The 18,265-nt window shown below is 45.3% G+C and overlaps 1 protein-coding gene across 1 annotated transcript; it reads right to left on the bottom strand.

The window, feature by feature from the left end:
• Positions 1–1,378: 1,378 nt before the first annotated feature.
• LOC311235466 (progestin and adipoQ receptor family member 4-like) lies at positions 1,379–17,956 on the bottom strand (the record flags this gene model as incomplete). The annotated part of the gene is made up of 3 exons (XM_084322929.1): positions 1,379–1,815; positions 8,541–8,759; positions 17,791–17,956. 3 exons carry the CDS (start codon positions 17,954–17,956, stop codon positions 1,379–1,381), a joined length of 822 nt encoding a protein of 273 aa, XP_084179055.1.
• Positions 17,957–18,265: the final 309 nt, after the last annotated feature.

Here is an 18,265-nt window from a genome sequence, read left to right as displayed (position 1 = left end):
CCAGTGTGCTCAGGATGTGTTCCTGTGACGTTTTGGATCTGGAGAACTGGGCCTCTGCTTCACTCTTCCCCAGAAGAAACGCCACCCTCTTGAACTTCCGACAGGGAAACCGCTTCCGCATGATTTCCACTCGCTTGGTTTTGCTCTTACTTTCAATGTTACGCTAACTCCTCCAATCACAGTTGATTGTGGGCGGGCGGTGGCAGATCAGATTTCTTACACGTCACAGATCGGCGTAAATTCAGAATGACTTGGTTTAGTGGGGGAGGTTCTTGTCTCAGCTGAACTGGAGAAATGGGACTGGGTAGAGATTTTCACATCTAGTCAGTGTTGGTACAACCCCACATTGCTAGAAAACAATGCAAACCACTGGAAAAGGCCATTTATAAGATAGGGGCCCTTTAAAATAATTAGTCTACATTCTGACATAAATCGCTGGTATAGAGTGTCTGGTCTCCCAGTCCCTCCACTCTGCAGTAAACCAATTCCCACTATCCAATCAGGAGAGAGAACTCCACACTGCAAAAAGAGAAATAAAAACTAGTTTACTTTTTTAAGCAAACATGTGCTTGAAACAAGTAAAATAATCTGCCAGTACAGTAAGTAAATTTGGCTTGTCAAGATTTTTTAAAACTATCTAGGGCTCTCTCCTGATTGGATGGGCTGACAGTGGCTCAGGAGGTAGAGCGGCTATCTGGTAGTTTGAACTTGAAGGTTCCTGGTTCGATGTGTCCTTGAGCAAGACAAACGCCGAATTGCTCCCGATGAGTAGGTTGGCATGGTTGCCTTTGCCGTCGGTGTGTGAGTGAGTAAATGCATCATTTACCATTTATACCAGACGATGTATTGTGTTTACTGCAGAGCGGAGGGACTGGTTGACCCATGTTACTGACCAGACACTATCAGTGATGGCTGTTTACTGCAGAGCGGAGGGACTGGTTGACCCATGTTACTGACCAGACACTCTATATCAGTGATGGCTGTTTACTGCAGAGCGGAGGGACTGGTTGACTCATGTTACTGACCAGACACTCTATATCAGTGATGGCTGTTTACTGCAGAGCGGAGGGACTGGTTGACCCATGTTACTGACCAGACACTCTATATCAGTGATGGCTGTTTGTTTACTGCAGAGTGGACGGACTGGGAGACCCATGTTACTGACCAGACACTCTATATCAGTGATGGCTGTCAGAATGTAGAGCTATTTAACAAAGTAAATACCACTTACAGCTCCTTTAAACCACAATCATTTCAAGCTCAACGTCAGCAGCTAGGACTAAAGTGCATTAAAACCCACGACTTGCTCCCCCCCCCTGTCAACCCTCATTAAATCCTAAATCTCGACCCTAGGGGGGGGGTCACCCCGGGCCGCTAGTTACTCGTCCCCGGGACACTGATAGGATTTGATCCAGGCTAAGTCCTCCAGCGTGCCCCAGTGCAGGTAGACGATGGAGCAGATCACCATGACGTGCATGATCTGGTGACTGTTGCCCCAGTTGTCGAACAGCCCCGGGCTGAAGCGCTCGGGCACCTGGACGATGTTGACCACCCCGCCCAGCACGGCCAGCGTGTCCATGGTGACGAAGAAGCGCAGCGAGTCGGGGCTGCCGACGCCGTCGCCGTACACCCGGAACAGGAAGAGGCTGCCGCGGAACAGCGCCTGGTAGAGGAACGCCTGCAGCCGCAGCACGTTGGTGTGCGCCGTGGTGGCGCAGTAGATGCCGTACAGGGACACCAGGATGTAGCCGATCATGGCCGCAGTCTGCACCGCCGGGTAGCAGAGGAGGGTGATGTGGATGATGGGCAGCGCCCCTGGTGGACGACAGGGGAGAGGATTAATTGATTGATTGATTGATTGATTGATCAATCAATTGCAGAATGGGTACAATACAGTACAGCTCAATACACACAATTGTTAACACAATGGGGACGAACAACGTATATATCCGTGTTTCGATTCCACCCGTTGTGGACAGAAGCACGGATAAATCCGTGGCAAGTTATTACTTTTATTCCATTTTAATAACCTATTCAAGGTCGCCGAGCGGCACTGCAGATATACCCTACTCTTTGAATTCGAGAAGGTGCAATACCGGCCAGATCCTCTTAGGGGCGCTATCACGATAATGCAGTGTTCCCTGTGGCCGAACGTGCACTATTTTTTTTACTTTCAATGGAGTTTTATGTTAGCTCGATTCTGGATCTGCAGCCTGTAGCTTGGATTACGTTTTGCATCGCAGATTTCACCATGCAATAAGGGGATTTATCATCAGCCAATGGACATATCGATCTACCAGATGGCGATCAATAACGGGGAAATGCTCAGGGGGGATCCCACCGGACCACGGTAAGATCTTTTTCACGTAAAGTACATTCAGATTGGGCCTTGTTTTGATAGCCATCCAGGCGTTCGGCCTATGAGGCTAACGCGGTTATTGCTAATCAATAATCAGAAACGACGTCCCCCCCCCCCCCCCCCCTTCATGCATACATGCGTGAGGATCGTGCCGATCATATGCAGTTTGAGTTTTAACTGGAGCGTATCTATAACCGAAATGCCATTGGATTTAACGTTATTAGCTATTAGCCCATTATCTCGGATTCCAGGAAATATACTAGACCAAATCCGGTATAATGCTTATATTCACGGCGCTATAAAATGAGAACGTATTGATGAATTTTTTTTCTTTAAACCATTTTGAAGGGACGGTTTATGGTCTCAATTCACAATGAGAATGGACAGATAGCAATACTATAAAGTATAGATTTAGCTCTACAAACAGCCCCACGTCTGTTTACATATCCCGGTCCTCTTGAGATTAATTAGACTCATCCCAGTGGCCGCGACAGTGTTAAGGTGATGCAGACCAGAGAAAGACTTTCTTCTTGTTTACATCAGGGTCCCCCATTTTCAATTCATAGTGACATTTATGACATACACAACCAGTGTTGGGCAAGTTACTTTTAAAAAGTAACTAGTTACAGTTACTAGTTACTTCTTCCAAAAAGTTACTAAATTACTTACTCAGTTACAAATTATAAAAGTAACTAGTTACTTCAGAAAGTAACTATTGCGTTACTTTCAAGATTTTTATTTACATAAACAACATACAAATCTAAACTATTTTAATGTTGCTGTGGGACAAAGTGAGACTAGCCTCCAATCAAATGCCATGTATGTAGATATTATAATTACTATGTTTATGTAGTGGATCATACAAATACAAACAATAGATGTATTGCCCCTCAACAGGCCACAACTGGGCAACATTAAATTATGCTTGTTAAGCACTATACCAAAAATAAATAACGAATACTGATTGATTGAACATTTTAATGAACAGATTGCAGAATGGGTACAATACAGTACGGCTCAATACACACAATTGTTAAGGGGATGCAGATCAGAGAAAGACTTTCGTCTTGTTTACATCAGGGTCCCCCATTTTCAATTCATGACATTTATGACATACACAACATACAGATATAAGAATCTAATCGAATCATCTAAACAAATCTAATCATGACATTTAAGACATGCATGACATCTGCTCCTCCCTCCCCATCAACATGGACCCCCTGCAATTTGCATACCGCCCCAACAGGTCCACGGAGGACGCCATATCCCATGTGCTGCACACAGCAGCATCACACCTGGACAAGAGGCAGGGGAACTATGTGAGAATGCTATTCATCGACTACAGCTCGGCATTCAATACCATAGTCCCCTCCATACTCATAGCCAAGCTCAGGGACCTGGGCTTGGGCTATGACCTCTGCCAGTGGGTCTTGGACTTCCTGACTGGCAGACCCCAGGTGGTGAGAGCAGGCAACTGCACCTCCTCATCCATCAACCTCAACATAGGGGCCCCCCAGGGCTGTGTTCTGAGTCCCCTCCTCTACTCCCTGTACACACACGACTGTGTGGCTCAGCGGAGTAGCAATACAATCGTCAAATTTGCTGACGACACAGTGGTGGTGGGCCTGATCTCTGCCAACGACGAGAGGGCCTACCTGGAAGAGGTCAAGGTCCTGGCGGGATGGTGCCAGGAAAACAGCCTCTCCCTGAACGTCAGCAAAACAAAGGAGATGATTGTGGACTTCAGGAGGTCGGGGGTCAAGGACTACAGCCCCCTCAGCATCGACGGGGCACCGGTTGAGAGAGTCAACAGCTTCAAGTACCTCGGAGCCTACATATCCGAGGACTTGACATGGACCACACACATTAACAGTGTGGTGAAGAAGGCACGACAACGCCTCTACTTCCTCAGGCGCCTAAGGAAGTTCCAAGTCAGCCAGAAGATCCTTAAGAACTTCTACTCATGTACAATAGAGAGCATCTTGACCGGCAACATCACCTCCTGGTTTGGGAATAGCACTGCAAAAGACCGAAGCAGACTACAAAGAGTGACACGTTCAGCCGAACGCACAATTGGAGGGGGGCTCCCCACCCTCCAGAACATTTACTACAAGCGTTGCAAGGGCAAGGCTAAGAGAATCATTAAAGACTCCAGTCACCCGAACAACTGCCTCTTCGAACTGCTGCGGTCAGGCAAGCGATACAGGAGTCTCAAGGCGAGCACAGAAAGACTCAGAAGTAGCTTCTATCCCCAGGCCATCAGGCTGCTAAACGAACAATGAATGAACACTACACAACAACAACCACCAAACGCACATAGCACACACATCCACACGCACACACTCACTTTAAACAAACACACTGTAGCACCCACTCCACACACTTTATAGCACACACCCACTTTAAACAAACACACTGTAGCACCCACTCCCCACACTTTATATTTATGGATGAAGGATTGCACTACAACTCGTACACCTTACTGTAAATTGTACCTAAAATTGTACCTCATCCCATTTCTGCTTTGCACTAGATAGTACTGTACATTAGTACACTGCATAGTATTGTGTATTGTATATTATATGGTAACTCAGAACATTGTACATATGTCTATACCGAACACTGTGACCTCATTTTCTTCTTCTAAATTCATGCTATATTATGTTATTATGTTATTTGATACTATCTTGTCTAGCACAGTCTCTGGAGCGTAACAGTAAGAAGCATTTTGTATGAAAGTATTCTGTACTTCTGTATGACAACTATTAAAGAACTTGAACTTGAACTACAGATATATATATCTCTGCGCACCAGACTGTGCTATTAAACCAGGAAGTGCAGCACTATGTTGTTTCGAGCTGTCAGCAGTAGAGCCCTGCGCTGCAACACAACAAGAGTGAACAAAAAACGCTCATGGACCCGCGGTCTCACGCTGACTGCTCGCTTATGTTGTTCCGTTGGATTCGTTTTGGATTATTATTATTATTATTGGCTCAAAACGTACACTACACTGACCCGTGGTCTCACGCTGACTGAGTCGCTCGTGTTGTGGCTGTGTGTCAGACTCTGGAGGCACCCGCCCACCTCTACCTCTGATTGGTTTACCATGACATTTTACTCAACCTCAGCCAATCGTCAGCATGTTTCTGCTTGTCTCGTGCACTGCCCACTAAACAAGGAAGGACAGAATTGCCTCTCAGCGCAGAGATCTGTCTGATGAAAGAAACAGGTTCATTCATAGTAACGCACCGCATTTTTTTGCAGTAACGGTAACAGCGTTATTAAGATTGGAAGAGTAATCCGTTAGATTACTTGTTACTGAAAAAACGAACGCTGTTAGTAACGCCGTTACTTATAGCGCCGTTATTCCCATCACTGTACACGACATACTGATATACAGATATATATCATGACATACATGACATACAGATAGGAGGGGGAAGAGAGGAGAAGACCGAGGGGAGGGATCAAGATCAGTTCACTTTCAATGGACCCAGCTCAAACCCTGCCCTCTTTTCTCCATCCTCCAATCACAACGGTAGCTTCCCTCAAACGGAAGTTAGCGACGGCTGTGATCTGCATCATGTCATCGAGCTGTAATCAATACGACACGAGGATTCAGTGTCTTCCGATGACGTCACTGGAGGACATTTCATTTGATTAACTCAATAAACTGTCAAACTAAATAAATGTGTGAAAAACTGTTCAGCGTTTTTTGGTATATGTCACAATGTGCAAAATAAATCAACATTGCTTTTCGGTGAAATGACCCTTTAACATTGAAATACTGGGAAAAACACAGTATCCTACTGGTTATGTTACAGTGTACTAACTTAATAGAGCTGAATACAAAATCTCAGATCTACATTTATCTATGTAGATTTCTAGTGAACAGGGAGTGAGGACGAGTGGTTCTTGGGTGTCTAGTCATTTACACCTGAGCTCTTTTGTGACAGGGATCAGAATCTTCGATAGAAATACCTGGGTTCCAAGGCACTCATCATGTGGATTAACTTGAAGCATTAAAGTACCTGGTGACCTATTATGTGACTAGGCACAGACTTGACTTTGTTTACGTGGTAATTAATTGGATTGAAGATGTTTTTCCACATATGTATAGTTTGAGCCGACAAGGACAGATGTTACCTAATAGCAGTGTTGTAGTACTAGAGTCCAGGACTTGGCTCCAATTGACTGCATTCGGACTCGGACTTGTTGATTGATAAATAGTTATTTATTTATAAAAAAAAAATTAATATGCCCTAATCATTTGGCATACGATATTGATGGCTAGTGCATTTGTTTGGCTATTACATTTGGCAAAGTAAATAAACTCCCTTTGAAACGGTGACCGCTGTGTCATTTATGTTTAATGTAGACCTTATGTTGTAGCTACCGGCTCTCGGACGAGGGTTGGGAGGGGGTGAGAGGAGGGGGAAGGGAGGGCCACGACCACGAGGACAGAACTAGCTACCGGCTAACAGGACAGGCTTCGGCTAGTGAGCTAGGCCGCAACAACCAAGAGAGAGATAGAATGATTAATCTAGTTTCTTCACCTTTTAAATACTTTCAACTTGTTTCATTCTGTATGAGACTTTTTGTTTATGAAAATAAACATCCCACTCAGAAAGAGATCACATTTCGAGTTGATTCTTTTTCCCGGATGCATCAACGGGGTGATACAGTGTGTGACAGCCAGTAAGATAACCATCATCTGTCATGGGTCTACCTTGTCAGTGCTCCTGCCTCTCTCTGTTCACTCTACCACTCATTATCGTTAACTAGTTACAGGTGGTTGTCATTAGAGACAGCTGATCTACGGTCTGGAGGCAGAGTGCATCTGGGTATATAAACCCGCCCCAGACGTAGTCGCGTTACTATGCTCTTGTATCTACTCTGTTGCTTAAGTTGTTTGCCTGGATCTCTTGTTCATCGACCTTGACCTAATCTCTATTATCATCCTCTCTCCTAGCCTGTACGGTGAAGACCTGGAGACGCTGGCCTGCTGGTTAAGACCTGGAGACACTGACCTGCAGGTGAAGACCTGGAGACACTGGCCTTGCTCACAACCTTGTTCTAATCTCTATTCTCATCCTCTCTCCTAGCCTGCACGGTGAAGCCTGGAGACACTGACCTGCCGGCTAAGACCTGGAGACACTGGCCTGGTTCACAAAGTACTGCTCTGACCTACGCCCGGCTGACGACAATTGTTCCTGCTTTTCACCCCGTCTGTATGACATTCATGCCCCTGTGTATATCCTGGACACTATGAGAATTTCCCCGACCCATGCCTGTACATTAGACCACCCTATTAAATATACCCATATTGGATTTTGCTCAGTTCTGCCTACCGTGTCTCCTTGCCTGCACATTGGGTTTCCAAACACAACCGTAACCGTGATAGTACGATCTGACCAAAATTAACCCGGCAGGCAAGGACGCCGGAGAATTGTCTTGACTGCAGCACCTCATCTCCAGCCAAGGTGAGATAGTAACTCGACACTCTGGTCAGCTAGAGACCAAGTCCTACTCTCTACAGAAGGAACTAGTGGAGACAGTACACCAGCTGCGTGAGACGATAGACCGACACACCTGCCTGTTCGAGGAGATATTTACCCACGTGACCCGACACTCTGATCAGCTGTCTCTAATGACAACCACCTGTAACTAGTTAACGATAATGAGTGGTAGAGTGAACTGAGAGAGGCAGGAGCACTGACAAAGTAGACCCATGACATCATCAACAACTAAAGACACAACGCAGGAGTTTCACGGACGGTGATAACAATCAACGAGGAGGAAGCTGTCGACGTGTGATTTTTCAACATGGAATTAAGGAATATCAAAATAAGAGCTTGATCATGCATATTTATTAGAAAATGTAATTACGGCACTAATTTATCAATACACATTTATAAAACGAGGCATATTTAGTCAAAATATGTTGCCAGAACATATTATAAAAAGATATATTTTATTTGTTTGTATTATTATTTTTTCAATGCGCGACCCCACCCACGACCCGTAGTTTGAGAACCACTGGTCTATATGAAGCACAATCTCAGGAGGCTCATACAGAACCATGCGTTTCACTGTAATGTACATGTAGCTTATGTGTGACAAATAAAACAAAACATGAACTTGGAACTAGGGGCAGCAGGTGGGGTGCTCAGCTCACCCAGGGTGTTGACGAGGCAGACCCCGAACATGTCCAGGGAGAGCAGGGTGTCGTAGACGTGCTCGCCGCCCGTGTGGTTCATGAAGACGTGGTAGAGGACGGAGCCCACGGTGGGGGACAGGCAGGCCAGGTAGTGGGCGGTGCAGATCCAGCTGCACTCCACCTCGGCCCAGGGGATGCTGAAGGGCAGCAGCACCAGGAAGAGGAAGAACGGGATGCCTGGAGTGACGGGGGGAGGGGAGGAGAGGAGGTGAGGGTGAGAGAGGAGGGGGGAGAGAGGAGGTAGGAGAGAGGAGGTGAGAGGAGAGGAGGGTGAGAGGAGGTGAGGGGGAGAGGAGGGGGGAGAGAGGAGGTGAGGGTGAGAGAGGAGGGGGGAGAGGAGGTGAGAGAGGAGAGGAGGGTGAGAGAGGAGAGGAGGTGAGAGGGGAGAGGAGGGTGAGAGAGGAGGTAGGAGAGAGGAGGTGAGGTGAGAGGAGGTGAGGGGGAGAGAGGAGGGCGGAGAGGAGGTGAGAGGAGGTGAGGGTGAGAGAGGAGGGGGGAGAGGAGGTGAGAGGAGGTGAGGGTGAGAGAGGAGGGGGGAGAGGAGGTGAGAGAGGAGAGGAGGGTGAGAGAGGAGGTAGGAGAGAGGAGGTGAGAGGAGGTGAGGGTGAGAGGAGCGGAGGGTGAGAGGAGGTGAGGGGGAGAGAGGAGAGGAGGGTGGAAGAGGAGAAGAGGGTGAGTGGAGGAGGAGAGGAGGGTGGAAGAGAAGGAGAGAAGAAGACAGGAGAGTAGAAGAGGGGAGAGGAGGGTGGAAGATGAGAAGAGGAGAGTGGAAGAGGGGAGAGGAGGGTGGAAGAGGAGAGAGGAAGAGAGGAGAGGAGGGTGGAAGATGAGAAGGGGAGAGGAGAGTGGAAGAGGAGAAGAGAGGAGAGTAGAAGAGGGGAGAGGAGGGTGGAAGATGAGAAGAGGAGAGAGGAAGAGGGGAGAGGAGGGTGGAAGATGAGAAGGGGAGAGGAGAAGAGAGAAGAGGGGAGAGGAGGGTGGAAGATGAGAAGAGGAGAGAGGAAGAGAGGAGAGGAGGGTGGAAGATGAGAAGGGGAGAGGAGAGTGGAAGAGGAGAAGAGAGGAGAGTAGAAGAGGGGAGAGGAGGGTGGAAGATGAGAAGAGGAGAGTGGAAGAGGGGAGAGGAGGGTGGAAGATGAGAAGAGGAAGAGAGGAGAGGAGGGTGGAAGAGGGTAGAGGAGGGTGGAAGAGGTGAGAGGAGAGGAGGGTGGAAGAGGAGAAGATGGGAGAGGAGGGGTGAGAGGAGAAGTGGGGAGTAGAGAGGAAGGGTGATAGGAGAGTGGCAGAGGAGAAGAGGGGAGAGGAGGGGTGAAAGGAGAAGAGGTGAGGAGGAGAGTGGAAGAGGAGAAGAGGGGAGAGGAGAGCATAGGAGGAGGGGAGCAGAGGGATGAGAGGAGGGGGAGATGAGGGTGGAAGAGGAGAGGGGGGATAGAGGAGTGGAGAGGGAAAGAGAGTATAGGAGGAGAAGGGGGCAGAGGTTTAGACAAGTGAAAGTGAGAACCTTGAAATATGAAATAATTATAATAATAATAATAATAATAATAATAATAATAATAATAATAATGAAATAGAGTAACATAGGTCTGAACTTGAGTTGTAGAAAAACTTGGGTAGCACTTTATAATAACACCCTGTTATAATACATTTATAAGGTATTTGTAGATAATGAACTAATCATGAACAAACCATTTATATACATTCATAAATGATTATTAAATCATTTATAACTATTTGTATACCATTTACAAAGTATTTATAACGCATTAGTGGATAATGAACTAATCATTTATATACATTCATAAATGATTATTAAATCATTTATAACTATTTGTATAACATTTACAGATTAGTTCTACATTATTTATAACTCATTATCAACATTGTTTGTACTTGATTTGTTCATCATTAAATAATGTTGTTTAATGTGTAGTAACACATTTGTAGATGCTTTGAAAAATGGATATGAAAAAACAACTATACAGTATCTCCATTTATTTTTCATGTTCAACAAATGATTTGTTAAGACATTCATAAAACATCTATAAATCATTTGCAGATGCTATCGTGGGGGCCAATCTAAAGTGAAGCCTATTCATCATTAACAAGTGTCTAATACAGTTAACCCTCCCCTGTCACAAACGCTGTTTCTTGCCTCCCACAAGCCGGCTGCAATGTGGACTAGTGCTGTGACAAACTGTCAAAAAGGGCTTTAGTTTTTGAGATACCCCTACCGGAGGTAGAACAAAACACAACCATGTTTTTCCTCATCTCTAAGGTCTCCCATATATGAAATGGATTCTTGTATAAAAATATTTTACTGCAAAACTTGTTAAATTGATAGATATTGTTATACACTCCCAAAGGAAAAAAGAACCAAAATATAGCCTGGCCGTATGGGAGTTGAGACATATAAACTCATGTAGATTAATAATACAAGCTCCAAGAGCTTTCAAATTTGACATGCTAGCAGTCAGACAGTTGCTTAACATAATAGAAATACCTGGATTGAATATCTTTATGCATGTAGGAAATATATACCTATGTACACATACTTAAAATAAGCGGACATGTAAAAAATTTATATCTATGCAGAATGTTCTCATTTACTTTGTAGTAGTTCTGTCATGGATTGTCATAGAAACGCATAGGGCTTTTTCGGAAAGGTGTGGTTGTGCTGAATCCAGCAATACCACATGTGTAAATATATGCATGCATGATCAGGGAGTTACATCAGTAAATGTATGAGGTGTCCTAAATGAAAGAAAATTAAACATTGACATAATGAAGTCTTCAGTCCAAAGCCCATTATCAGTGGTGAGAAGCATGTTGACAAATTCAATGTTACTGCAAAGTAAAGTCACTTGAGGTAATGTTCTGGTCTATAATGTTAATATATGTATGATACATTTAATAAATTATACATTTCATATGATACATTTTATGATACTTCATATGGAAACAAAGATCCAATTGAATCAGGTTGAAATTGAAATAGAACACCTTTATTTCAATCTACTGCATTCTGAGCCCCCTGCTGTATTCACTGTACACACATGACTGTGTGGCCAGGTTCAGCTCCAACTCCATAGTGAAGTTTGCGGACGACACATGGTGGTGGGGCTGATCTCTAATAATGACGAGAAGGCCTATCGGGAGGAGGTTGATGAACTGGCACGCTGGTGCCGGGATAACAGCCTACTCCTGAACATTGGTAAAACCAAAGAGCTGATCGTGGATTTTAGGAGAATACAGCAGGTGACACACACGCCACTGCGGGTAAATGGGGCTATTGTGGACAGGGTGAGCAGTTTCAAGTACCTGGAAGTCCACATCACAGAGGACCTGACATGGTCAACACACATAGATTATGTGGTGAAAAAGGCGAAACAGTTGAATCCATCAACCCTACATTACCAACACTACACCATCAACACTACATCATCAACACTACATCATCAACACTACACCATCAACACTACATCATCAACACTACACCATCAACACTACATCATCAACACTACACCATCAACACTACACCATCAACACTACATCATCAACACTACATCATCAACACTACACCATCAACACTACATCATCAACACTACATCATCAACACTACATCTCCATCTCTGCTTATTTTTAAAGCAAACTACAAAAAAAATTATCATATCCAAAAGTAGTAGATAAATAAATAGGTCATACATGTAGGTATGCATTTGGTTGTGTGGGTGGGTAGGTTTGTAGGCAGGTGGGTGCCTACTAGTGCTCAGCCTGTCTAGTGTACAGCCGGCCTAGTGTTCACAAAGGCAGACGGCACAGAATGTGGTCCCTGTGGTTCAGACACAAACACATACAGGGCGTCATCTGGAGACGCATCTCTGTTTGGTGTTTTTGAACACAGGAGACACCTTCTGGTCACGTATATATTATATATATACATTACAGCACCATAAATACACAATGGTGGATGACATGTAGTACATCAATAAATAAGAGAGAATATAAAGAGGGAATGGGTAATATATATATATTTTTTTTGATCCACTTTTTCTCCCATTTTCTATATTTTCTCCCATCCCAATTTCGTATCATCCAATTCAACCCTCCCCTGTCACGAACGCTGTTTCTTGCCTCCCACAAGCCGGCTGCAATGTGGACTAAGTCATACATAGCACAAGTCCCCTCCGATACTCGAGGTAACAGCAGTCGCATCTTTTCACCTGCGCAGCTCGATCTCTCAGTGGCGAGGAGTAACACGTGGGAGGCTCACGCTGCCCCCGACACTTCCTGATTCTACTGCGCAGGCGCACCAACCGACCTGTAGGAGTCGCTGTCCACAACGCCCGATCCCCACCCATCAGTTTCCCACCCCCTAATACGGCCAATGTGTATTAGTATGAACGACCAGCTAAACTGAAAGCAATGTGGAGCGCTGGGCTCGAACAGGCAAGCCCAGCGTCTCCGTCATTCGTGGCGAGCGCCTTGCCCACTACGCCACGTAGCCGCGCTTCTCTGTGATAATTACCCAATTCCCTCCCGCTGCACACCTGTGAATGCTTACATATATGCTGTGCCTGAGAACACCTGAGACCCGCCTCCTGTGCCCACTGCCCAGCTAATTGGTCAACACCGTCACAATAACACAGTGCCTTCATTCAATGAAGTAACTGCAGAAGATCATTAACACTTTAATCGCCAAGGAAGATACGGTAAGAACCAGCGTTATTTTCTAACGTGTTCCATATAAACTGCTCTGATGATCATATGACCCACACTAGATAAATGATATAACGTTGCCCACGGAATTATAAACGACCCCCCGCCCATCCGGTCAACATCAGATGATACGTAGTAACTTCTAGAAGTACCTCCAGTTGACATTTTTTATCTGGCACCGATCGCTACCAAACTGTATTTGATCATCAATATAATGCATTTGGGGCTATAAATCAAGTTCTGGAGAAAGCTGCAGAAAACGATAAAAACATACTTATACTTTAGACCATATTTTAGTATGAATATGTGAATGAAAAAGTATAACGTTGCTACACCCTGAACAATATATATAGGACATTGAATGGGCCATAATAATGTCAATTTAGCAATAGAATTTAAAAAGTTATAGCCCTGCAAAGAAGGGGAACTTCTCCATAGACAAATAGAGCTGGCTAGGGATGGTAAATTATGAATTTAACCATGGCGATCAAAGTGTTAAATTGGCTACAACAGTAGTATTTCCCCAGAAATTCGTATGGCTTAAAAAACTCCTGAGATCCATAGCCTGAAGCCTTATGTAGTACATGTCCAAATTTCATAAAGATCCGTTCAGAAATGAGTGATTAGGAGTGATTTTGGTAAACGGTGTACAAAAGAAAAGCTCAGTTTTCTCATAGACTTCAATTCATTCTGCAGTTTTTCTCTTCCTGTTTTTGCTTGTTAGTTTTTCACCTAGATCCCTGATTCGTACATCCTCAGTTGGGGTATCATTGGAAAGTCACACTCATTGGATACAACCCTCCACAATAATTTTCGAGATCGCCAAATGATTGACAGAACTAGAGCCCCAAGAGTCGGGAGTGGTATTTTGCGCAATACCGTGTACTTTGCACAAGCCTCAAATATCGCCATGTAACTCGAGAACCGCTGAACGGATTATGTCACCTGAAAGGGCTATCGACAGGCAACAAATGGGGCTTTAATTCGATATATATAATGTATTACAAAATATGCACACCCGAGCCACTAGTGGTCGCCAAAGTGCCGGTGGGCAAATCGTCCTAAAAAGGGCCCACATGTGGGCCCTTGCAGGTTTTAACTGGTGTTTAACGTGCTGCTCTCCTGTCGCCTGTTGTCCAACACGGCCTGAAAGGTCTAATGACATTTAACAGGGTTGATAATGGTTTTAAAAGGGCTAATGACAGTTCACAGGGTTGATACTGTCTTTATAAAGGTCTGATGACAGTTCACAGGGTTGATAATTCCGGTAACTGTCGGGCAGTTTGACCCGTCGTGGTTAAATTCAAGTCTAACTTCCCAGTCGGAGCAAAGACACAGAACATGCTAATGTGCAGAACAAACAGAGGACTTCATGGGTTTGAGAACGGTTCCTCTTCACAGCCACCTACAGCAGATGACTGGCTGGTAAACTGCAGGCTAATCCCCTCCAGAGCTAAATCCTAATGGACTTACTGGAGAGTCCAGGAGAAACTAAAGCTGAAGCACAAAGATGCCACTGGATGTTGAAAGGGCCTTTTTAACTCACAATTTAACACAATTTAATCTCCTGCGAGTGCCTGTGTTTGCAACCAGAACGTTCTCACGTTTTCAGAAAGTTCCTCACGTTCAATACTATAGACCACTGCACTTCCACGTTACATTGAGCTCATGGGAGAGAGAGCGGGGGGGAGAAAATGAATGAATGTGGATGAGAGCCTTGACGTTAAGTGGTTGTTTGTAGCTACGGCCGTGGGGGTGCAGGAGACATGATCCAATAGACTTGTATACGCCTGAGCTATAGTCACTTTTCCGTACCTACTCCCAAACTCTGCATGCGCAGATTGCCCACGGAGTGTCTCAGGATTGTCCAGAGATCTAGGTTTATAAATCGGCGCATGCGGAGTTCGGGAGTAGGTGCGGAAAAGTGACTATAGCTCGGCAGAGAAAGTCTTGGAACTGGTCTCTCCGTATTCAGGAGACTCAGGCGAAGAAAAGTCTATTGGATTGGTCTATATTCCTACAACTGCTGCTCATCTGTTCAGTATTGATTGATTGATTGATTGATTGATTGATTGATTGATTGATTGATTGATTGAAAACTTTATTAACAGATTGCAGAATGGGAGTACGGCTCAATACACACAATTGTTAAGGGGATGCAGACCAGAGAAAGACTTTCGTCTTGTTTACATCAGGGTCCCCCATTTTTTATTCATAATGACATTTATGACAATACACAACATACAGATATACAGATATATATCATGACATACATGACATACAGGTATACAGTACCACTTTCTGTCTCCAAGACCTTTTTTCTAAAGACAGCAACACAGTGTTATTTCCCCTTCAGGGGTTAAAAAAAGGATGCATCCCTTTTAAGACCCAGTTAGCAGTGGGATCCTTCCAGGACGAGGATTCTCTGGACAGATTACCGCTAATCCCCCATATCCCTGTCTCTCTACGTAGCCTCGTCAAGGCCGGGGGCCCAGGAGTGACAGTAGCGGGGTGTCCCGGGGGGCCGCGTGCCGCATGTCGCACCCCTGCTTCATGGGTTAAGTGGGACCACGGGTGGTTCTGGAGGTTCTGGTTTAGGATTTTTGAACCCCTTCTAAATGTGAGGTCAATTTTACTCTGCAGTGCAAAACGAATGCTCCACGAGCCACTGTCACCTCCATTTTATATTGTAAACACTGATCGGAACGTGCAATGTTACTCACTGTGCCTTGTATATATTATATTTATCTATTTTTACCTTATTTTCTAGCACTCGCTTGTATTTAAATATGTTTTAGTTAAGTATTGTGTGATTTTGTGTGAAGGGCGGACTAGCAAAGTAAGATTTTCATTGTATGGCAAACTGTCTGTTTAACTGTGCACATGACAATAAACAATCTTGAATCTTGAGATAGTTAGAAGTCACCATGGGTGTAGATGTCTGAAGTCACCATGGGTGTAGATGTCTGAAGTCACCATGGGTGTAGATGTCTGAAGTCACCATGGGTGTAGATGTCTGAAGTCACCATGGGTGTAGATGTCTGAAGTCACCATGGGTGTAGATGTTAGAAGTCACCATGGGTGTAGATGTCTGAAGTCACCATGGGTGTAGATGTCTGAAGTCACCATGGGTGTAGATGTTACAAGTCACCATGGGTGTAGATGTCTGAAGTCACCATGGGTGTAGATGTCTGAAGTCACCATGGGTGTAGATGTCTGAACTCACCATGGGTGTAGATGTCTGAAGTCACCATGGGTGTAGATGTTAGAAGTCACCATGGGTGTAGATGTCTGAAGTCACCATGGGTGTAGATGTTACAAGTCACCATGGGTGTAGATGTCTGAAGTCACCATGGGTGTAGATGTCTGATGTCACCATGGGTGTAGATGTCTGAACTCACCATGGGTGTAGATGTCTGAAGTCACCATGGGTGTAGATGTCTGAACTCACCATGGGTGTAGATGTCTGAAGTCACCATGGGTGTAGATGTTAGAAGTCACCATGGGTGTAGATGTCTGAACTCACCATGGGTGTAGATGTTACAAGTCACCATGGGTGTAGATGTTAGAAGTCACCATGGGTGTAGATGTCTGAACTCACCATGGGTGTAGATGTCTGAAGTCACCATGGGTGTAGATGTTAGAAGTCACCATGGGTGTAGATGTTAGAAGTCACCATGGGTGTGTAGATGTTAGAAGTCACCATGGGTGTAGATGTTAGAAGTCACCATGAGTGTAGATGTTAGAAGTCACCATGGGTGTAGATGTTAGAAGTCACCATGGGTGTAGATGTTAGAAGTCACCATGGGTGTAGATGTTAGAAGTCACCATGGGTGTAGATGTTAGAAGTCACCATGGGTGTGTAGATGTTAGAAGTCACCATGGGTGTAGATGTTAGAAGTCACCATGGGTGTAGATGTTAGAAGTCACCATGGGTGTAGATGTCTGAAGTCACCATGGGTGTAGATGTCTGAAGTCACCATGGGTGTAGATGTCTGAAGTCACCATGGGTGTGTAGATGTTAGAAGTCACCATGGGTGTGTAGATGTTAGAAGTCACCATGGGTGTAGATGTTAGAAGTCACCATGGGTGTAGATGTTAGAAGTCACCATGGGTGTAGATGTCTGAAGTCACCATGGGTGTGTAGATGTTAGAAGTCACCATGGGTGTGTAGATGTTAGAAGTCACCATGGGTGTAGATGTTAGAAGTCACCATGGGTGTAGATGTTAGAAGTCACCATGAGTGTAGATGTTAGAAGTCACCATGGGTGTAGATGTTAGAAGTCACCATGGGTGTAGATGTCTGAACTCACCATGGGTGTAGATGTCTGAAGTCACCATGGGTGTAGATGTCTGAAGTCACCATGGGTGTAGATGTCTGAAGTCACCATGGGTGTAGATGTCTGAAGTCACCATGGGGGTGTAGATGTCTGAACTCACCATGGGTGTAGATGTCTGAAGTCACCATGGGGGTGTAGATGTCTGAACTCACCATGGGTGTAGATGTTCCCCAGCTCGTTGTGCAGGTAGAAGAGGCTCCTGACGCACTCCTGGGCGCTGGACACGGGCCGGTAGCCGGTCAGGACATACTTGTTGAACTGCAGGTGTGTAGGGTTCTTGGTGAAGTCCAGTAGCCGTGGCCCCTTGCAGAACCCCATGACGTCCCCTCAGCCAGAGCCCTCCGGATCCCACAGTGCATCAGCTGGCGGTGCAATACACTCCCTGTTCCATCCCGAAAGAAGAGACTCCGCTCAGTGCATCGCAGGGCGCTAGTCTTCCTTAAAGACCGGCAGGGTAGTCCCGCTGCAGAGCCATCGCTACTGTAGGAAGGTGTGGTTCCACAAAGCAGACTACCTGTCGAGCCAAGTGGCATGCTTTCTCTCGGGCCAATCAGAGAGCGGCTGTTATTCCTGGGGATAAAGCCTCTGTAATCCTCACAGGAAGGCCATGTGCTGCTGCCCTTCCTC

The sequence above is a fragment of the Notolepis coatsorum genome, assembly GCF_963971535.1.
Source record: "Notolepis coatsorum genome assembly, chromosome: 10".
Taxonomy (NCBI): Eukaryota; Metazoa; Chordata; class Actinopteri; order Aulopiformes; family Paralepididae; genus Notolepis; species Notolepis coatsorum.
Note: the sequence above shows the minus strand (reverse complement) of the source record. Positions and strands in the feature narration are given on the sequence as shown.